At 39.9% G+C, this 20,561-nt stretch overlaps 1 protein-coding gene across 1 annotated transcript in view; it reads left to right on the plus strand.

Moving 5' to 3' along the window:
- Positions 1-2,190: 2,190 nt before the first annotated feature.
- Positions 2,191-20,561, plus strand: part of hydin (HYDIN axonemal central pair apparatus protein) — a 61,079-nt gene continuing 42,708 nt past the window's right edge. Inside the window, 14 exon segments of the mRNA XM_087842727.1 lie at positions 2,191-2,316; positions 3,766-3,863; positions 3,865-3,901; positions 5,733-5,932; positions 7,138-7,271; positions 12,097-12,244; positions 12,567-12,625; positions 16,372-16,482; positions 16,607-16,681; positions 16,777-16,989; positions 16,992-17,014; positions 17,773-17,873; positions 19,409-19,446; positions 19,449-19,531. Coding sequence (XP_087698853.1) covers positions 2,191-2,316; positions 3,766-3,863; positions 3,865-3,901; positions 5,733-5,932; positions 7,138-7,271; positions 12,097-12,244; positions 12,567-12,625; positions 16,372-16,482; positions 16,607-16,681; positions 16,777-16,989; positions 16,992-17,014; positions 17,773-17,873; positions 19,409-19,446; positions 19,449-19,531 — 1,446 coding nt within the window.

Below are 20,561 nucleotides of genomic sequence, written 5' to 3' on the forward strand. Positions count from 1 at the left end.
TTCAGAGACAGAGGGGAGTGATTAACTGTCAGAGTAAGACAAGCAGAAAAGCTATTCCCATAAGTTCCTCTTTACTGTGCAGCAGAGGCCGCTATTTTTATTCCATAGCCATAATATATCATCAGGTATGCTTTAGAACTTGTCACATTTGAAAGATAAAGCTTGCCATTTAGTTATTCTGCTTTATAAACATCATTTAACTCTGTGACATTTTCAAAATAAAAGGCCTTAATGGGAAGCTACTGTCTTAAAATGTCTGGTTTTCAAAATGAAAGCTCCCAGATACCTATTGGAAGTAACAAAATGCTTCAGGCCAGGTAGTTTTCCACAATAAAAGCCTGTTATTAATTAGTGAACATAATAGTCGTCCTCAAAAATATAACAGATGTTGAGAGAAAAAAGCCATATTAGGCTACAGGGCTAAAGAGAGACCGTGGCTCAGGGGGTTGGCAAGCGCATCTGTAACCAGAAGGTTGCCGGTTAGATCCCCGGGCTCTCTGTCCTGGTCGTTGTGTTTTTGGGCAAGACACTTTATCCTACCGCCTACTGGTGATGGCCAGAGGGGCCAATGGCGCGATATGGCAGCCTCGCTTCTGTCAGTCTGCCCCAGGGCAGCTGTGGCTACAACCGTAGCTTGCCTCCACCAGTGTGTGAATGCGAGGGTGAATGAATAGTGGCATTGTAAAGCGCTATATAAATCCAATCCATTATTATTATTATTACAGGAACCAAGATGCTTTTAGGTGTTTATTGCTGCAGCTAGTCAATTTTACAATCTTAAGTCATCTATCGCCCTTCGTCTTTTTTAGTCATCTTTTTTAGCTGCAACTTCTAAGCAGAATAAGTGAACAGTAACACCAAAAAATCCACTGCAGCTGCCCCAGGAGTTGCATATCCTAGCTGATTGTGTCACGGTCCTGGGTCTGCGATCCAGTGTTTTGTGTTTTATTCTGTGAATTATGGTTTTCTGTTTGTAGTACATGTTGGCGTTTCTGTGTTATGCTTCTTGTTTTACTTTGACAGTCTGTGTCCCATGTCGGTGTGTTCTGCTTTGCCTCCTTGGTCTCGTTATGTCTAATTTGTCCCAGCTGTGTTTCCCTCCTGTTTCTCACTCCCTCGTTACAGCATGTGTATTTAAGCCCTGTGTTTTTTCTGCTTTTTGCTGTTGTGTCTGCGTTTCACTCTGCGTTTTGTCCTCCATATTGCCTCTGCTTGTCATCCCGTTTCCTCCACATTCCAGGTTTTCTAGTTTCTTGTTTTCAGTTTTGTGTGAAGTTTAATTTTCCCCCTTTGGGTTTTTTCAGTTATGTTCAGCTCCTGTTTGTATTTCGTTTTTGTCCCTCTGTAAATAAAGTTAACTCTCAATAAGTCCTTTGCCCGTGCCTGCACTTGGATCCTCAGCCGCTCCATGCCTCACGTCTGCCTTGTCAGGCGTGACAGATTATACTGGTTTCAACATTTGTTTGTTCATATCTCATATTTAATTACGCAACAAAATGTTTTTCATCTGCATTAAGAAATACAAAAATAAATGCACTAATTATCTAAACACATTAAACTTAAGTTTAGATATTTTTGGCTCTCCAATGATATCCCAAATTTACAGATATAATATGATTTGAATAAATAAGTTTTAATAAAGCAGCACAGCTTTTATATTTAGCACTGTGCTTACAGTCCATCATTTGGGCTACACCAAATGATGTTATTGTAAAAGTCATTTCATCATTTCAAGAAGGGAAGAATAGTGTTTACTCAGGTAACTTTGTTGTCTTTTGATAAAAGATTGTAGTGTATTTTGAAAGCACACCTAGCTGGCAGCTCTTTAATATTGCATATACAATAAGTCCCTCTGCTACATTATTAATTTCAATTTTAAGCAAAAATCCTTTTCTGACCTAATTTTGTAAGAGGTTAAGTGCAGCTAGATGTGTCTTTGCTTCATGTGGGCTGATGCCACAGGATTGTGCAGAAAATATGATAATGTCAAAATGCTGCTGATGGCCTTCACTCAAGCAGGAGGGTTGTTAACATTCTTTGTGTTCACATATATGCTCACAATTAGTTAGAAGCTGTCAAGCTTTACAATGAAAGCCTAGAGCTCTTGAACTTGTTACCTTTTAGTGGTTAGTGCCTCATTACTGCTGATTAGGAGACAGTAAATAGGTCTGTGTGAATGTGTGGTTGCTGATGATTCCATCAGTTTTCGCCCAGGAGAGGTTGCAGTCCACAGATGAATGCATGAGTAACTCAGGTGACACGTACCAACCTCACATCCTGGAATGCCTCGACATGGACACCACTACACATCACAAAGTAAATGCTGGTTAATGTTTTGATATCACACTATTTCAATAACCACCTAGTACAAAGAATGATGTAGTATGAGACCTGAAAAACAAACAAACAAGGCATCTGGATTTCTCCTTATGTCATCATTAATCTCCTGAATACAGAGCATGTGCTGTCTGCTAAGGGTATTTACACCATACCAAAACTGCTTCCCCTTAGTCAGCAGGTGCTAATTGACAGGCAGAGGACAACCAATGTGACTTAATGCTGTACTTTTAGAAGCAGTATTTAATAGAAGACTTGGAGCAGAAATGCCATCAAAAGTTCATGAATTGCCTTTGAAATTAATAAATGTCCCCTCATCATATTTATGAGGCCCAATTGTGCATCTCACCTTTTATGCATTTTTTGATGACTCATCAAATATGCAAATGCAAATGTGACTAACCTCCTGTCCGGGTCACTGCAGGTGATAAGTGGGAGCAAAACACAGCAGGTCATTTTTAAATTATCCTGACAGCAATAAACCGAGAAAGTATTACTTTCAGTCAGCAGCGATGCAATGATAGAGGACAAAGGCAAGCAATTTAGACTTGTCTAAACTAACTGTAAAGATGTGCACAATGTGCAGATCCTCCTTATGCTGTAAAAACAACTTTGACAGGTTGAAGAACAGTGGACACAGTTGGATTGAAATCATAAGTCAGGCCAGGAGTTAGACTCCACCCCAGGCCACTCTGTTGACATAGAACAATCGCTACACCATATTTCCTCTTAATGATTGTTTGTTTATGTTTTCTCTCATATTCATTAAATGAATATGAATATAACACATTGTAGGTATTTACAAAGTCTGCAGGGATTTTCTTAACTAGTGCAACATCTTATCCATCATTTGCTTCCATACTAGTGAAGAAAACAAATTGGTAATAAATTCTGTGGTAGCACCCAAAGTACCGTCACCCAGAAAATCTGAGGGATTCTACCTGTATCTGTGTGTGCTGCTAGCTTTCTTCTGTAGATGTGGACCAGCCATTTTTTCAGCCCTAGCCATCTAAACTGGTCTTCCAGAATGTCACTCCTGGACAGACCTACAAGTTTCCACTATGCTTCCTCAACAATAACATGGTATAGTAATTAATAAGATAGATAAAAAGTACATTCTTTTTAACACTACATGGCTGGTGAGCTGATATTTTAATGACAACAGAACAAGTGAAACAAAAAAGCGTACATTCCAGCTCTCATGCAACAATTGCATCGCCATTTGAAAAAAGAAAATGTTGCATTTTATGTGGAGTGTCAGGTTGTTTGTACAGATTGGAAAATTACTGGAAAAGGTAATTATTGATTGCAGGAGATCTGTACAAGACACCACCAAGGGATGATTAATAAATCATCACTAGCTTTGTGTTTGCTGCTGTGTTGGGTTTTTGCAATTTTCTAAAGTTTAGATAATTTTTTTATTCCAAGGTTTCACAGCAAGTGAAGCTGGAGCAGCAGGACTCAGAGTATTTCTGTGTTGTCAGTCCAAATGATTGACGTGTCAAGTTTGCACCAGGAATGGAATGTCACTTTCACAGTCTTCTTCAGTTCACGTGAAAACAAGGTATAGGAGACATTCACATTTGACTGGGGCATACAATAGCTAAGCTAAGAAGGATCGAATCAGGCAACAAAATACAGGGTCACAACAGGGTTGATATAAAATAGTTAGTTTAAGATGCCTGTGAGGAATCAGGGTTATACAGTGGGGCAAAAAAGTATTTAGTCAGCCACCGATTGTGCAAGTTCCCCCACTTAAAATGATGACAGAGGTCAGTAATTTGCACCAGAGGTACACTTCAACTGTGAGAGACAGAATGTGAAAAAAAAATCCATGAATTCACATGGTAGGATTTGTAAAGAATTTATTCGTAAATCAGGGTGGAAAATAAGTATTTGGTCACCTCAAACAAGGAAAATCCCTGGCTCTCACAGACCTGTAACGTCTTCTGTAAGAAGCTTTTCTGTCCCCCACTCGTTACCTGTATGAATGGCACCTGTTTGACCTCATCATCTGTATAAAAGACACCTGTCCACAGCCTCAACCAGTCAGACTCCAAACTCCGCCATGGCCAAGACCAAAGAGCTTTCGAAGGACACCAGGAAAAGAATTGTAGACCTGCACCAGACTGGGAAGAGTGAATCTACAATAGGCAAGCAGCTTGGTGTGAAAAAATCAACTGTGGGAGCAATCATCAGAAAATGGAAGACATACAAGACCACTGATAATCTCCCTCGATCTGGGGCTCCACGCAAGATCTCATCCCGTGGGGTCAAAATGATCATGAGAACGGTGAGCAAAGATCCCAGAACCACACGGGGGGACCTGGTGAATGACCTGCAGAGAGCTGGGACCAAAGTAACAAAGGTCACCATCAGTAACACACTACAACGGCAGGGAATCAAATCCCGCAGTGCCAGACGTGTTCCGCTGCTGAAGCCAGTGCATGTCCAGGCCCGTCTGAAGTTTGCCAGAGAGCACATGGATGATACAGCAGAGGATTGGGAGAATGTCATGTGGTCAGATGAAACCAAAGTAGAACTTTTTGGTATAAACTCAACTCGTCGTGTTTGGAGGAAGAAGAATACTGAGTCGCATCCCAAGAACACCATACCTACTGTGAAGCATGGGGGTGGAAACATCATGCTATGGGGCTGTTTTTCTGCCAAGGGGACAGGACGACTGATCCGTGTTAAGGACAGAATGAATGGGGCCAAGTATCGTGAGATTTTGAGCCAAAACCTCCTTCCATCAGTGAGAACTTTGAAGATGAAACGAGGCTGGGTCTTCCAACATGACAATGATCCAAAACACACCGCCCGGGCAACAAAGGAGTGGCTCCGTAAGAAGCATTTGAAAGTCCTGGAGTGGCCTAGCCAGTCTCCAGCCCTCAACCCCATAGAAAATCTGTGGCGGGAGTTGAAAGTCCGTGTTGCTCGGCGACAGCCCCAAAACATCACTGCTCTTGAGAAGATCTGCATGGAGGAATGGGCCAAAATACCAGCTACTGTGTGTGCAAACCTGGTAAAGACCTATAGTAAACGTTTGACCTCTGTTATTGCCAACAAAGGTTATGTTACAAAGTATTGAGTTGTATTTTTGTTATTGACCAAATACTTATTTTCCACCCTGATTTACGAATAAATTCTTTACAAATCCTACCATGTGAATTCATGGATTTTTTTTTCACATTCTGTCTCTCACAGTTGAAGTGTACCTCTGGTGCAAATTACTGACCTCTGTCATCATTTTAAGTGGGGGAACTTGCACAATCAGTGGCTGACTAAATACTTTTTTGCCCCACTGTATATATCTCAAAATTATTTAACAACTCCATCAATTATGCTTATGGATTTTGTGCGTTTACATCAACCTGTTCACTCTGTCTTTACAGGACTACCACCATAGACTGATTTGTGTGACAGGGAGGGAAATGATTGAGATTCCGGTCCGGGCCATTGGGCTACGTGGCATTCTTGACTTTCCGGACAAGATTAACTTGCCTGTTTGTCCTGTGAAAGCTTCAACTTAGAAAACTCACTTTGTTTTCAACATAGGAAACAGCAACGCCGAGTTCAGGCTTCATAGGGAGAGGTGAGAGCCAACACAAGAAGGGCTGTCTGTCTGCTTTCTATATTAGGTGATTTTCAAAGTTAACTAACTTATGGCTCCTTAAGGTTGTACAGAATTGATAAGTGAACAGAAAACATTTGGCTTACCACCTTATCAAGAATTACATAACAGAGTGTTGGGTATACCTCTAATTAGACTTTGCAGTAATTATTGTTAGCTAATTAAAGGTTCTCTTGAATATTTCAGTTTCTAAAACAGTCACGTATAATTCCAGCAGTGTTGGGATGGTTACTTTTAAAATGTATTCCATTACAGAATACATGCCCCAAAATGTATTCTGTAACGTATTCCGTTACGGTACTCAATGAGAGTAACGTATTGTGAATACTTTGGATTACTTAATATATTATCATGCTGTTTACAACTACATGAATGTACTATTGCTGTGATTTATTACTGTTACTGAAGGTCCGCGGCTCCGAACCGTAGTAAAGGGACCTCTGGCTAATACGGTGGGTTCTGTGTCGGGCTCGTAACTGAAAACTAGCTTTACTTTGTTGTCTGGGTCAACTTTGCTAACGAGAGACAGAGAGAGGCGTTGAAAGGCTGCTCCAACAGAACTTATTGTTTTTGGAGCAAAACACGAACACAGCGTACAGTCCAGTCTTAATAGCTTACTTACAACTGGGCTCGTCAGGCACTCTTCTTGGCTGCAGTGGTTATTATTATATTTACATGCTTCCAGCTCCCGTTTTTGCTCGATGACAGCTCGTACTTTTCCTTTTTCTCCCTCCCTCGCTCACAGACACATAACGGGTATGGCGGGCCATTCTCCCTGCAGCACAGACTACACTGCCCATGAGGCTACATTCTTTAGAGCTATACCTGTAGCATTCTGCCTATTAGCTTAGCACAACAACAAAAAGGCCTCTCTCACCCAGGAAACACGCAGAGAGAGAGCGTCACCCTGTAACCATGGCAACCATAACCGTGCCACCTGGAACAACAGAACGTAGCTGTCAAACAAAACCCAAACAGTCCTGACCCGCCACAATATGAAACAGGGAAGTACCGCCGTGTAATCCATTCATTTCAACAAAGTAACTGTATTCTAAATACCACCTTTTTAAACGGTAACTGTAACGGAATACAGTTACTCATATTTTGTATTTTAAATACGTAACGGCGGTACATGTATTCCGTTACTCCCCAACACTGAATTCCAGACCTTTTTCAGTGACACTTACCTACATCATGAGTCTGGGACTTGATGTAGGTAAGGGAATGCAGGTGACTGTGGTTTCCCACCCAATGAATATAGGAGACCATAGGCAGGATCTACAACTGCACCACAACATCAGTGAGAACACAACTGTGAGGCAAATTGCTTAAACAGAAGTTGCATATTTTGAGGGGTTTTTTTTCACTTGTTTCCAAGACTGTGCATTATCCAAATTATATTCAGTTTAGCTTCATTGAAAGTTGACTGTAAATGGAGTATAATAATAATAATATTCTGTTGTTATCTTTCTGTGAAACTTCAAAATATAAAGAAGCGCTTCCTTGTTTATTCTTGTAACTGTCAGAGCCATGAATGGAAGATTTCTCCAAGTCTTGTCAGTAATCAGCAGTGTCAACTAACAGAATACGTTTTTTCCTTTAATCACAATGGTGAACACTGGAATAAGATTCTGTTTCTCTAGCTGTGGTGATGCTGAAGCAGAGACCAGTGACGGCACAAACAAACACACAAAACTATGGTCACATGAATGTCATCTGCAGGAATTCCCTGCAGGCAGATGTGAAGACAGCTTGTTTTATACTGTTCTTTGTGTGTATCTGTGTGTTTTAGTGTTTCTGTCACATTTCCAGTCTTAGCAATGTTTTCTATTCCCACACCTGTCTCTAGCAGACAGATTACTGGGGTAATCAAAGTATTTGCTCATCGCCTTCTTTTTGCTTCTTGATCTAAACATGCGTGTTTAAAAAAAATGTGTATGCATGAAAATAACTGGTTTTGCATTTAAGATTCATGACCTTTTGACTTAAGATGTAACAGATGAGTGCATATTATTACATGTTACATCAACGGAGTAACATTGCTAAATATCTGTCTGCAGCATGCTGTAGCAGAAAGGTTCAGTATAGGGTTGCATTTAAGAAGAACTCTGAGTCATGCTAAGCTAAGCTGTCCTAGAATAAAATTATGCCAAATGAGCTTAATAGGTCCCCTTTAATAAACAAGTCCATTTGTATCCCAGTGCAGTAAACTAATGAATCATTCATCCCTTCTTAGTTTACGTAATGTCGTTGCTGGATAAATGGTTGTTTTGATACAGGGTGATAATTTTATTCTTTTTTAAAATTTGTGTTATGATGAATCTACTCATTTGTGATAAACTTGTTAAATGTGTTTGTGACTGATTTGCTAGGCTTTAGCCACACTTATACCAGACCGCAGCTTGATGCACAGCAGTCACACGATTTAAGGGTAATCTTAGTTTCCTTCACAATTATCTAGACTCTTTAACATCAAAAGCAAAAAGATGAAGCCTTTGACTCTTCTGGTACATGCACAAGGGGATCAATTAACCTTGAATGCATAAAGTTGCTGGCTTTTTATCCTGTTCAGCAGAAAATGCAAGAGATAATTTAACTGGAAATTAGTGGTTTTAAAGTCTTCATCTCACCTCATTTTAAATATCTCATATCAATTTAGAGAATAGTAGTGCAATTTTAACCTAGGCGGGTTCTCAGGATTTAATGGTACGCTACAAAGGGTTCAGTGTAGTTTCATAAGAAGCTCAGCTCACAGCAAGCCACATACAGTTATGAACTATAATTCATTCTGATGATCGAGCACTTTGTCTGCCACATAAATATTGCACACTAAAAATAGCAATAGCAAAAAATGACTAGCTGATAGTTAAGTGGATTAATCTCTGAGATGCTTCACTCACAACCAAATCAGACTTATTCCTGACCCAAAACGGCCACATCAAAAGCTCATTTAAAGCTAATTTCATCTACCTGGCACTTAATCCTGCTGTCTAAGGAGAATAATTCCGTGGTGTTTAACAAATGCAGTTGAAGAGCTTTGTGGCATGCAAGAAACTCCAAACTTATTAGCTATTTTTTGTGTACTAACTCTATGGGTGTCTGAACTTGGGTGAATATGAGGGAGAATCTGGCTGCATGGTGGGTAAACACTCATTCAGTTATCAGTAATGGTCCTTAAAGTCTACAGTATTCTTCTTATGAAAAACTGTCTGTTTATTACTGGATAAACTGTTCTGACTGTGGTTGTTGTTTTATGACTGCGTTACCATTCCCTGGAACTCTTGATTTAGCTAGATAGCTCTCCATATGTTTGTTTTTTTAATCTTTTTTTTTAATCTTCAGTTTTTGCGTGACCTTAAAGGACCAAGGGTGCTGTGTGGCTACTTAAACTAGCAGGTTTGTTGTAGGAGGGACAACACTATTCAGCAGCATTAAGCTTTTATAGTTGGAGAGCCAGCCCCGATCCAGAACGCCACTTACAGCCCATCTAGAGACTATCATTTTTAATTCAGCACCTTTCCCTGCCTCCCTCACTCTCATGTATGTTTCAGATCAGCATGCTGCAGAAGTCGTTATTCTGCTGAGCTTTAGCATAGGCTAGCAGACACAGTCTGTGTGTTGCTGTTTATGTTAGTATGTGTTGATTTGCATGTACATTGCACGATAGCACTTAACGCTGGAATGGTTCCTGCTGTCATTCTTTAAAAAAATAATATTTTGCTTAGCTGAGTTGTTTTTCATTATGGTGAGTTAGACAGTGCTTGTTCTGTCTTAAAAGTCAGTGGAGACTCATCTGCTCCAGTACACCCCCATCCACCCATTGCACTCCCTCTCCTGTGTCACTTCTTGCTGGTTTAAATGAAAAGAAGGACAACTCTTGGGGAGCACTGAGGCATCTGCTTTGACGGAGCTTTAGTGCTGAGGGGGACTTGAGTATAGCAGCTTTTTAAAAAAACAACACACACACACAAACAGGAAGCAACTGCACAACACACACATGCTCAAGGCTGCATGCTCACACACGCACGCACGCGCACACACACACTGCTGTTTGTGTCGTAATCAAAGGTAGCTGAGAGGTCTGTGAAGTTCCACTGCTGTGTACATAGAGAAATTATGTGAAGAGAAAGCAAGGGCTGGTGGACAGCAATGATGAAAGCTTTGCAATAAGCTGCAGCTCTCCCTGCCTGTCAGCTGCTGTCATAGCATCCGGATGCTGGGAGATAATTGCTTTTTCTTTCTGGATCTCCTAGTTCGTCATTCTCGCTGCCTCATTTCCTTCTATCACTCTTCCCCCGTCTTGTGTGTTCTCTTTTCTTTTCTTGATTCTACTCGGTCCGATGATATCACATCATTTTGTAGACTTTCTAGCAGAGTAAAAGAAAAGAATCGGCCTCCCTTAGGACCTCTGCCAGGCTACTTTTCTATTCTTTCTCTCTGCCTCTGGGTAGATGATTGAGATCTCTGTGATAATTGGCCCAGTAAGCAAACAACTCCTTGAATTCTAATGTGTGTCTTGGAACGCTCAGTCATTGTATAGATTTTACCAGCGTACATTTGTCACAGTCTGGTTTGGTTGGTTTTTCTGTTTCTGGTCAAAAAGGCTGTGATCACTTGGTTTAAAAAGTAAAGAAGTCAGATTGGAAGCATTGTGCTACAAGTGAAGCTTTTGCGGTTCTCACAAATAAGGCTTTTCAGGTGCCAGTTAATCAGTTCTTCTCACTTGTGTTAAACCCCAGGGCAGAGATGGATTAAAACTGTCCTATCCAGTCTGCAGTGAGCATAAACCTAATAGGATCACTCATCTTATGAAACACATTTGCTTATCTGTTGTGTTCTGTTACTTTTAAAGAGTGTGCATAGATTTACTCATATGTTATTGACCAATAAAATTGTCCTTAAAAACTGAAAGAAAAAGAAATACCCCAGGTGGTGTTTCTGTGTAATTTAAAACTCCTATGTCTCATGTTAGCTGGAATTAAGATGATGCATACAAAATAAAAGAAATGGATTCACAATATTCAGATCTTACAGACATTTTTCTGCATGCGGTGTACACTGTTTCTCAACATCTGTTGTTGGTGTGAAACTACAGCTTTTAAGTTGATGGCCTCGTAACTTTGGGTACTGTTTGTTAGCAAAACTACATCCTTGTTCCTTTAAACACTGTTGGATTCAAATATCAGCAGAAGCATACTTATGCCATTCCAAACCTCAAGATAAAGTTTTCCAGTATCAGACAGGAGTCATTTCTAATCCTTAACTAATTTAGAAATTAGATTTCGCTCACTATCCAGTAGCAAAACCTAATCCCATTCAAATTATTATTTGTGTAAACCTAATTTAAGAGAACTTGTTCTTTTGTTGCAATACATTGTGCTTTCTTTGTGTTTGATCCAAAAGGCATGAGGTACAAAACTGAGGGTTCAAAGAAATCATAAATGGCAAGTTTCCATGGCTGTCAGTTCACTTTAATCCCATTTTCATTTCATTTCAAGAAATCTCTCTTAATTTCACTGCTTTATGGTTAAAACATCAGAAAAAGACACAAATCAGTGTTCAGTCTTTAGAATTCAGAAAAAAACTTGAACCTTGGTATACAAATACAGAAAAGAATAAGTAGAGTGTTTGTGCAGACTAAGATGCCCGTCCTTCTGCTTTGAATGTAAACAAACACATGTTCAATTTACATATGGCCTTATTCTTGGTGGCTTTATACAAAACCTGGTTTTGCATTGTACTTTTTGTTGCTCTTTGCTGCACTGTTGGCAGTGTGCACATATGATGGGACCCTGTTTGTCCTGCAAAATGAAGAGACTGTGTTTCTTTTGGCTTCTTGAAAAACTTGAAAGCATGTTTGCCATACCCACACGAATGTGTGATGTAGTGGTATTTTAATCATATTTATTTTCCACTTGGTGTTTTTTGACATTCACATTCATTTCAAGACACTGAGATGTTTAGATAAATGAAGTGAAAGTTTTCCATGAATGTCAGGCAATATTGTGAATAGATTGACTCAAACTGAGCACCACAGTTGTTAAGTTAATTTCTTGTGGCCTATATGCCACCACGTCTGTGACACTCTGTGTCTCATAATAAACATCGCAGTGTCTTGTGCTCAGGAGAAGATGTGTACATTAGCCTGCATGGGTTTTGTGAGGAACTGAACATTCATCTTGAACCTGATTTTATTTGGTTGGATAAGACTTATACCTCACTGTCCAGTATATGCACAGTGTCCCTCACCAACAGGAACAATGTCCCGGTACTGTGTGGTTCAGCCAGCAAGAGGAGGACCTAAACTTACTGAGGTATTTATGGACACATGCAAAATGTTTTAAGAGAGGCTACAGAGGAATATGTTTGTCACAAGACAAGTTTGATCGTTCTGTCTCTATGTAGCAAGTAGAATTCTCTTCAGTATTGTGTTTCTTTTTTATCACAGCATGTGTTACCAGAAATAGCTCAGGTACTCATCACGTTTTTCTGTCAGCAGCTCCTTGTTCTTCTCCTTGCTTCTTTTTCTCTCTGACCCTCCTCATTCACTCTTTGTTATACTTTTTACCTTCTCGCCCTCCCTGTTTCTCTCTAGGGAAGGCTCAGTGCTTGAGCAGGAGGCAGAAGGAGAGCGGGAGCACTTGCTTTTTCCATGTGAGTCTGACCCCACAGGGGTCCATTACCTCGCACTGCAGTCCAGAGACCTACAGGAATACAGAGGACCAGCTTTTGGCCTTCCCAGATAGCTGCATAACTGTGGAGCCTATGAAGTTTTTAATGTGTATCATATGTTTTCATCACAAAAATGTTTCCCTTCTTAATATCTACTTCATTGTCTTTGTGGATCTTTCTGTAGGACATGTATTGCTGTGTGGCATCAAAGCTGCATTGTTGCTGTGAGAACAGAGTGTTGAATCGGTTAATCACATCTGAGGTTAAGACGGTCACAAAGAGTTAAAATTCAAACCAGTTTTTTGCATGTAAACCCCGCGTGACTCCTCGGTAACAGTAGGGTCCCAGACTGGACTGTTTCTGTTCAGGGACCTTCAGACAGAATGACCCATTGTGACACCACTGCCCCCACCTTTCTCTGCTAGTGTCGTCTCTCCTCAACTCTGCCCAGTTCCCTGGACAGATGGAGAGAGGACACAGATGAAAGACAGAGGCAGAGAGGATGAAAGTGTCATGGTGAGAGAGAAAACAGTCTGTAGACCAGTTACTACACAATGTTTGAGAGGGCATTTGAGGAAAAATGGTCAGCAGTCTGTGTATGAATACACCTATCCAGTTACCCACACACACAGAGACAGACACCGGTGTGTGTGTTTTTATAGCTAAGCTTGACAAATGAATCAATTGTATTCTTCTTCAGGCTTGTTATTCTAACTTTTGCATTTGTTTCACTAAATAATCCTTCTTGTCTTCACATGGTTCTGAAGGGGGAAATATTGTCCAACAACATAGCAAATTTCCCAATCATCTTCAAGCCTGAGGATGCCAAACTATATACTGTGATGTCACAGGTCAGTCCACAGCTAGAAGAAAATTATGATCATTCAGGTTTCACATACACACACATACAGCAGTGCATGTATGTGTATCTTGCAGTGCTGACTGAGATATCCTACAGCTTCTGGATGAAACAAGCACATCTGAACTAGCGTACTGTAAAAGCTTAGTTGTTTAAGAAAAAGTAAAAGATAATACTCCTTTGGTGTCAGAGTAACCAGATACTCAATATTGCTTTATTGAACATGAAGATGTGATAAAGTGCAAAACGCAGTAACTTCCACAGTTATTCTACTTTGGCTGCAGAGTTTGAGATGTACAAACCAATTTTTTCCACTTGTTTAGTCATAAAAACAAAAGACCCAATCACACATAGCCAAATAAACAACAACAGGATTTGAAGTGAGAAGATAATGAACCAAAAGTATTTTGAGTGCATTTATAGCAAACTGACAGCAACAGTTGTTTCCTCATCTCAAACCCTTCGTACACCCCTGGATATAACTCTTCTTTTGTGTGTTCTTTCAACCTTGCAATTGATTACTTTGACAGCTACAAGCACACCCTATACCCCTGCTGTAAATTGAAAGCTTTAGCTTTCTCATAAAAGAATCTCCTTCCCTCTGTGGGTTAGTGCAGACAACTTACAGATAAACAAGTCTGGGTAGCAAACCATGTCTGTCTGTTTGTTTGTTTTTTCAGAGAATGACAGCTCTTCTCCAGTGTATATGTTTTATGTTCCCTTTTCCTCAACTGTGTGATATTCTCAATCAAAGGAAACAGCACAATTGTTCTTCATAAATCCACCTTTGTGACGATGAACTCACTGTGCCCAAATTTAGTCATCTCATCTAAGTGCTAGTAAAAGATTGTTGACAGTTTTGCATGTGGCCTTCATGTGTGTCGTTTGAGCCGGAGGTCAGATTTACATAAATTTTCATGTTTTCTGCGGTGCGCAATGACCTGATGAGCCCCAGACAAGGACAGAGAGACAGGAGACTCCTGTGTCTTATTTCCTCACTTTGCAAAAAGCCTAAGAAACATATAAAGCAAAACAGAAGACTAGATCTCATGTGGCCTTTGCATTGATTAGATTTAGTACTTTAACGTAATGTAACACCAACCATAATACCAAACTCTACATGATATGTTGCCTTTTCCTTTTTCCATGGCCCTACAACATGTTTTTTGCTTTGTCTTTTCTAGCTTTGTTATCACTCTTTCATCATGGTTGTCTGTTTTCTGCCTTAGGACGTGAATCACGGTTACCCCTCGCAGTCAAGGGTAAAGGTATGAGACCTGAACTTGGGTTCAACCATAATGGGATTGAGTTATTAGATTTTTTTCATAGGAGAACAATAATATTATCAAGAGATAAGAAAAACGAGCCAAAACGAACACTTGTAATGGGAGAAATATGTCTCACAAGGGTTACGAATGCATACAGAATGCTTCATAAGTGTAGACTATGATTTTCAAACGTGTGCCATGATTTGTGGCTAACTTTTAGGGACTAACAAACATCCTGCTTGTAGTCCTGTGGTTTTTTCAAATAAAGTGGGTATTTCTCCTTCTAAACAAAAAAGAGGAACTCGTCACCCAGAAAACATAGATTTTCCAATTACAGACACCACACAGTTGTCTGTAAAGGTTAACATATGGTTTAAATAAGCTGCTGCTACATCCTGAGATGTTCAGGATTAGTCATTAAGCTAACATTAATGTTAGCCTGCTGTTATTAGAGAATGCTAAGATTAACATCAAAGTGTTATTTCACATTACCTGGATTATGTCTATATTCAAATTATGCAGCGATTAGTTAGTATTTAGTCACTTCAGAGTATGATCCACAGTGATGTACAACGTGTTCAACCATCTGCAGCTGAGGTCTGACTCATTGTTTTCAAGCAGCAAGTAGCAGCAGCTTAGCCATATGTTAACCTTTATAGCCCACCGTGTAGTATCTGTAATTGGTAAATCTATGTTTTCTAGTAGAAGGGTGTTCTGTTTATTTAGAAGAAGAAAAGCCCAGTTTAATTGTGAACCCCCCCCCCCCCCCCACCCCCCCGCAGGACCGAGGAAGCACAAATGTCCCAGTTTTACACTAGCACATGACCACAGCTTACATTTGTGGATCAGTGCGAAGCTGACGGCATGAAATTTGTCTCAAAACCCCACTTGGGCATGCAACGTGATCTGTGTGTATCAGGAGATTTCTGCACACGTATTCAAGGTTTTGTAAGTGAGCAAGAGTAATGTCAAATATATTATTAGGCATTTGTGATTATAAATATTCATTCAGGTTTAGGTATACACTTTTGTAAAATAGTTTTGTAGCACGTGCTTGTGAGTCCTCAAAAGTTACACACAAATCACTGCCCGCATTTGTAAATCATTTACGTTTACGTGTGTGGATCATATCATAAGCATTTGTAAGACATATAATCTGCATACACTTATGTTCCTTTATAAAATTGCTAGCATGTATGTATAACGCTGCAGATGCAACGTTATGTTAGTTGACAGAGCCTCTGTGGTTATAGTTTATTATACTGCAAGGTGGTTCTTCTGCCAGTCAGCAACGTGTAATAAAATCATCTGCAGGTTTTCTTTTGCCACTTTTTATGCACACAGCTGATACCACGTACCATCTTTTATCTGTTGATATACTCCATAAAACACATCTGGTAGTTACATGATCATTGTTGGATATTTACTCTTCTGTTTCAACATTAATACACACACTTCATTTTGAGTTTTATGATAATATATTGCAAACTCTTATTGACTGAGTATAGCTTATACAGGAAATCTTTCTTCTCCAGTTGCAGTTGTCAAATAAAGGGCTGATTTTGGTCGTCGTTTCTCCGCTGTGTTGTTCCCTCTGGGAGTGCCAGGCTGTGGAAGTCACCTTTGCAGTCGGATTTTGGGTTCATTTTCTGAGGACTTGCTGCTAGCTGTGACAGGACAGCCTCAACCACTTATCTTCAACTTTAGGTAAAGCTGGCGAGGAATGGAGCCATTGCTCTGGCAGAACATTTACATGTAACAAAGCACATGTAAAAACTGACTCACCCTTACCCTCTCTGTACCTATTTTCAGATTTTTCATCTTGTTCTTTTCAAGGTTTCTGTGTCTGTGTAATCTGTCCTACAATCCACTTTGATGTTTCAGAGCTCGACTTTGGGGATGTAGCCTTTGGTATGCTACATTTTTCCTTGGATTTTATCCTTGCGTGCATGATAACATATACTAATATCTTCATATTTTCTCATATTGGCTTTCTCTCTACATAGGTTTCCCAGAAACACTTGTGTGCATCCTTTTCAAACCTTCCTTTGTGCCTGTGAACTTCATCCTGCATGTCTGGGGAGATGGTCGGGCCTCGCCTAGCATTAGCTTATTTAGAAAGGTTTCTGATGAGTCACGAAAAAATTGGCAAGGTCATACTGCTGGAAATCTTTGTTCAAGGCCTGTGGAATTCACGATCTGCCCGGCAACAGGCTCAGTACTGTGTCAGATAAATCCATTAAGGTACAATTAATCAACAATTAATCAGAGACCAGAGCTAGCATACCAGTTTTAGTATAATGGTATAGTGCAACAATGCAGCCAACATTAGCTCGTGGATTACCAAGATTATAAACATTGCACCATGAACACAGCACACATCACATGATTTTGTCTTGACAAACCACAGGGAAGGGCATTTTTACAAGTCAGACAGAAGCAGGCCTCTTGTCTGGGCAAGACTTGCTATGCTAACACAAGAAAGCTGACCTAGTTAGTTCCATCCGCATCTTTATCAAGCTGCTTTGTTAATAATGGTGAAATTTTTTTCTTTCCTTTTAACTTTAGACACTGGTTTTCCTGTATTTCTCCTGTACTGGTCTTCCTGGCCTCATTGTGTGTTTGTATGATGCATACCAGATGCTGCTGATTACACCGGAAAACTCTCACCTCATACCCACCCCTGTTGCTTCTGATGTGTTTTCAGGGTGTTATGATGTGAAGGTTCATGTGCTTTTTGTGCTGAGGAATTTTTTTGTTTTCTGTTCTCATACTGATCTCCTACTAGGAGCTCAGTGTGAGAAGAGTTCTGTTTTACTCTCCTCCATCTCCCTATTTTGTTGTACATTTCATTGTTTTTCTTTACGCTACCTGTTCTGACCTGCCTACCCGATGTGATGTTTGTGTATTGTATGTATTGTCGGAAGAGGTCCAATTTTGCTGCAGGGAACTGCAAATGACAAATAAATGGCTTCATGATCGTCATCATCATGTGTGTACAGGCGACGCTGTACTTCAACACTGTTGGAACACACAGGCCGGTGCTAGTAGTGGATGTTGACGGCGTCGGGGAGGAAATGCTGTCTTTGCCTATGAAGGCTAGGTTAGACACATTTACATGTCAACATACACAGTCTGAGTGTGAAAACTTACTCAAACGTTCAGTTGCTGAAGTTAGTTTTGTTATACCTCAAGTTGTGGTAAAATAAATCCAAGTAAACATCCTGTACCCTCCTGTATTTCTGCTTTTGTGCCCTGAGGCTGTTTCATTTGAAAAGATACTCAATAAAAAAGAATGAATAACAATGATTCATCATCCCTCTACCAAAGGAAAATAGAATACAACCTCTTCTTAGAAAATTAGAGTTTATGTTTATGTTTGACAGAAAGCAGTGGTGTAATGGTGTCTTGGGTGGGGAATATGACACACAAATTCAATGAAATTATCTATGATTGTCTTGATATACTGTACTTTTTACTCATCTCCATTTATTTGTCATTATAGATTAAAAAGGGACTTGTGACACTCATTACCAGCTCAATCTTTGTTTTATTTTATTTATTTATTTATTTTATTCTGGAACTCCACTAGAGGAGCTTTAAATCATTCAGTTTTAAAAATATATTTAAGTTATATTGGACCATTGTGTAGCTCACTAGTTCACAATCTGTGCCAAACAAAGCACTTTAGATCCTCTGCTATTAAACCTGTTAGTTGTAAAAGCCCACTTTCTTTTGATTGGCTGCCCCTCACCTGACATATACACACAGAACTCAAACAAGGGAACAAAAGATCTCTGTAAACTGTAAACTACATGATAATGGATTGGATTTATATAGCGCTTTTCAAGGCACCCAAAGCGCTTTACAATGCCATTATTCATTCACTCTCGCATTCACACACTGGTGGAGGCAGCTACAGCTGCCCTGGGGCAGACTGACAGAAGCGAGGCTGCCATATCGCGCCATCGGCCCCTCTGGCCAACACCAGTAGGCGGGAGGGTAAAGTGTCTTGCCCAAGGACACAACGACCAGGACAGAGAGCCCGGGGCTCAAACCAGCGACTTTCCGGTTACAGATACGCTTCCCAACCCCCTGAGCCACGATCGCCCCGTGATAGACTGTAATACAGCCTCAATCTGCCACATGACACCTGCTACATATATGTACTTAAGTATACAATTATATACACTGTGGTACCCAAAATGCCTGCTAGCAAACTCTTCTATCATCCTTTTTTCTCGAATAAAGTACATTTTTTCTGCCAGTAATCTGCTGTGCTTTCAGCTGTCTGCATGTTCTGATGCTTTGACAAGTTGTGAATGTGGTCCATTGAGCTTGCATGCAGGTGTCGGCAAATCAGTGGAGGATGTGTTAAATATTCAGAAGCTAATTTGCGTTATAATACAATGGAATGTCACCTGCATCATCATTCAGAATAGGGCAGTGGCAATCTGACTTCCTCACGGCAATCACCGTCATTATACTTTTATGAATTCATTCTAATTAATAGCGTTTTGGCATGATGCCGTGCAATTACTTTTTGGTCCATAAATACTCTTCATATCTTTTCTTCTCCACCCATTTCGCTGTTTCTCTTCTACTTGTCAGACTCTCTTTTTTTGTCTGTGTTGATAGGTGTGTTGTGCCTGAGATTGTGGTGGATACTCCAGTGCTGCACTCCTCAATTACCCCTATAAACAGAAAGTGCGGTTGACCAACTCTAGCAATTTGCCCGCCTGCTACGGCATGCTTGATCAGGTTGGACAGATCCATGCGGCAACAAAAAAAAATAAATTGGATTTATAGAGTTTACATGTCTGTGTTAAGAACTGAAGTGAATTAGAGCATACATGTTCCTTTTCAGTCGATATGAAGTAGGAACGAGGAGACAGCTTAGCATAAAGACTGAAAATAAAAAAAATACTAACTGGCTTTTTCTAAAGGTGAAGAAAATCGTCATAAGCTCAGTAACAAAAACATTATATCTCGTTTGTTTAAAGGATCGTCTTACAGCTTGCCAAAAACACAGTTAATGACTTATTGGTTGCTCTAATTGTCACTCCTGTCCAGACAGAAAAGAGATTCTGTCTTAATGTAATTACTGTGTGGTAATGGGGACACATCTTCTTGTCCTCGCTTTCCTTACTGAGCTTTGGTGATGTGTGAAAGTGCTACTTTGAAGATATCTTTTTTTGATTTGTTTAAGCCTTAGTGTTCATCAATTATTTTTGAAATACACTCACTGGCCACTTTATTAGCAGATTGCAACCCCCTTCTGAATTCAGAACTGGCCCTTATTGTGTTAGAGGCAGCCATGAGAACATGGATAAAGAGATGGACAGCAATAACATTCAAGTAGCATCTGTGGTGTTGAATATGATGCTCACTTGGTAGTAAGGGGCCTAAAGTGGACTAAGAAAATATCCTTAAAAACCTGAGCATTTGATACAGATACATCAGCCAACTGTCTTGTAGGGATGCAACGATACCAATTTTTTCAAACCGATACGATACCGATACTTGGATCTGAGTACTTGCCGATACTGAGTACAAAAACCGATACTTCTACCACACACACACACACACAAATACAATGAATTGGAAGACAGGTTTTATTTTATTCTCTGTCGATAAAAAATAAAATCGTAATAAAAATGACCACAAAAAAAATTTCAAGTGAAAAATAAGCACGTCTGTTAAATTATTGCAGAGTCTCCACATTGTAATTTAACAAAGTATCACTGAACTATCGGGCACTGTCTCGAGCTTTCTGAATAATAAATAAACA

This window comes from Neolamprologus brichardi, chromosome 7 (assembly GCF_056152115.1).
Source record: "Neolamprologus brichardi isolate AB-2024 chromosome 7, ASM5615211v1, whole genome shotgun sequence".
In the NCBI taxonomy this organism is placed as follows: domain Eukaryota; kingdom Metazoa; phylum Chordata; class Actinopteri; order Cichliformes; family Cichlidae; genus Neolamprologus; species Neolamprologus brichardi.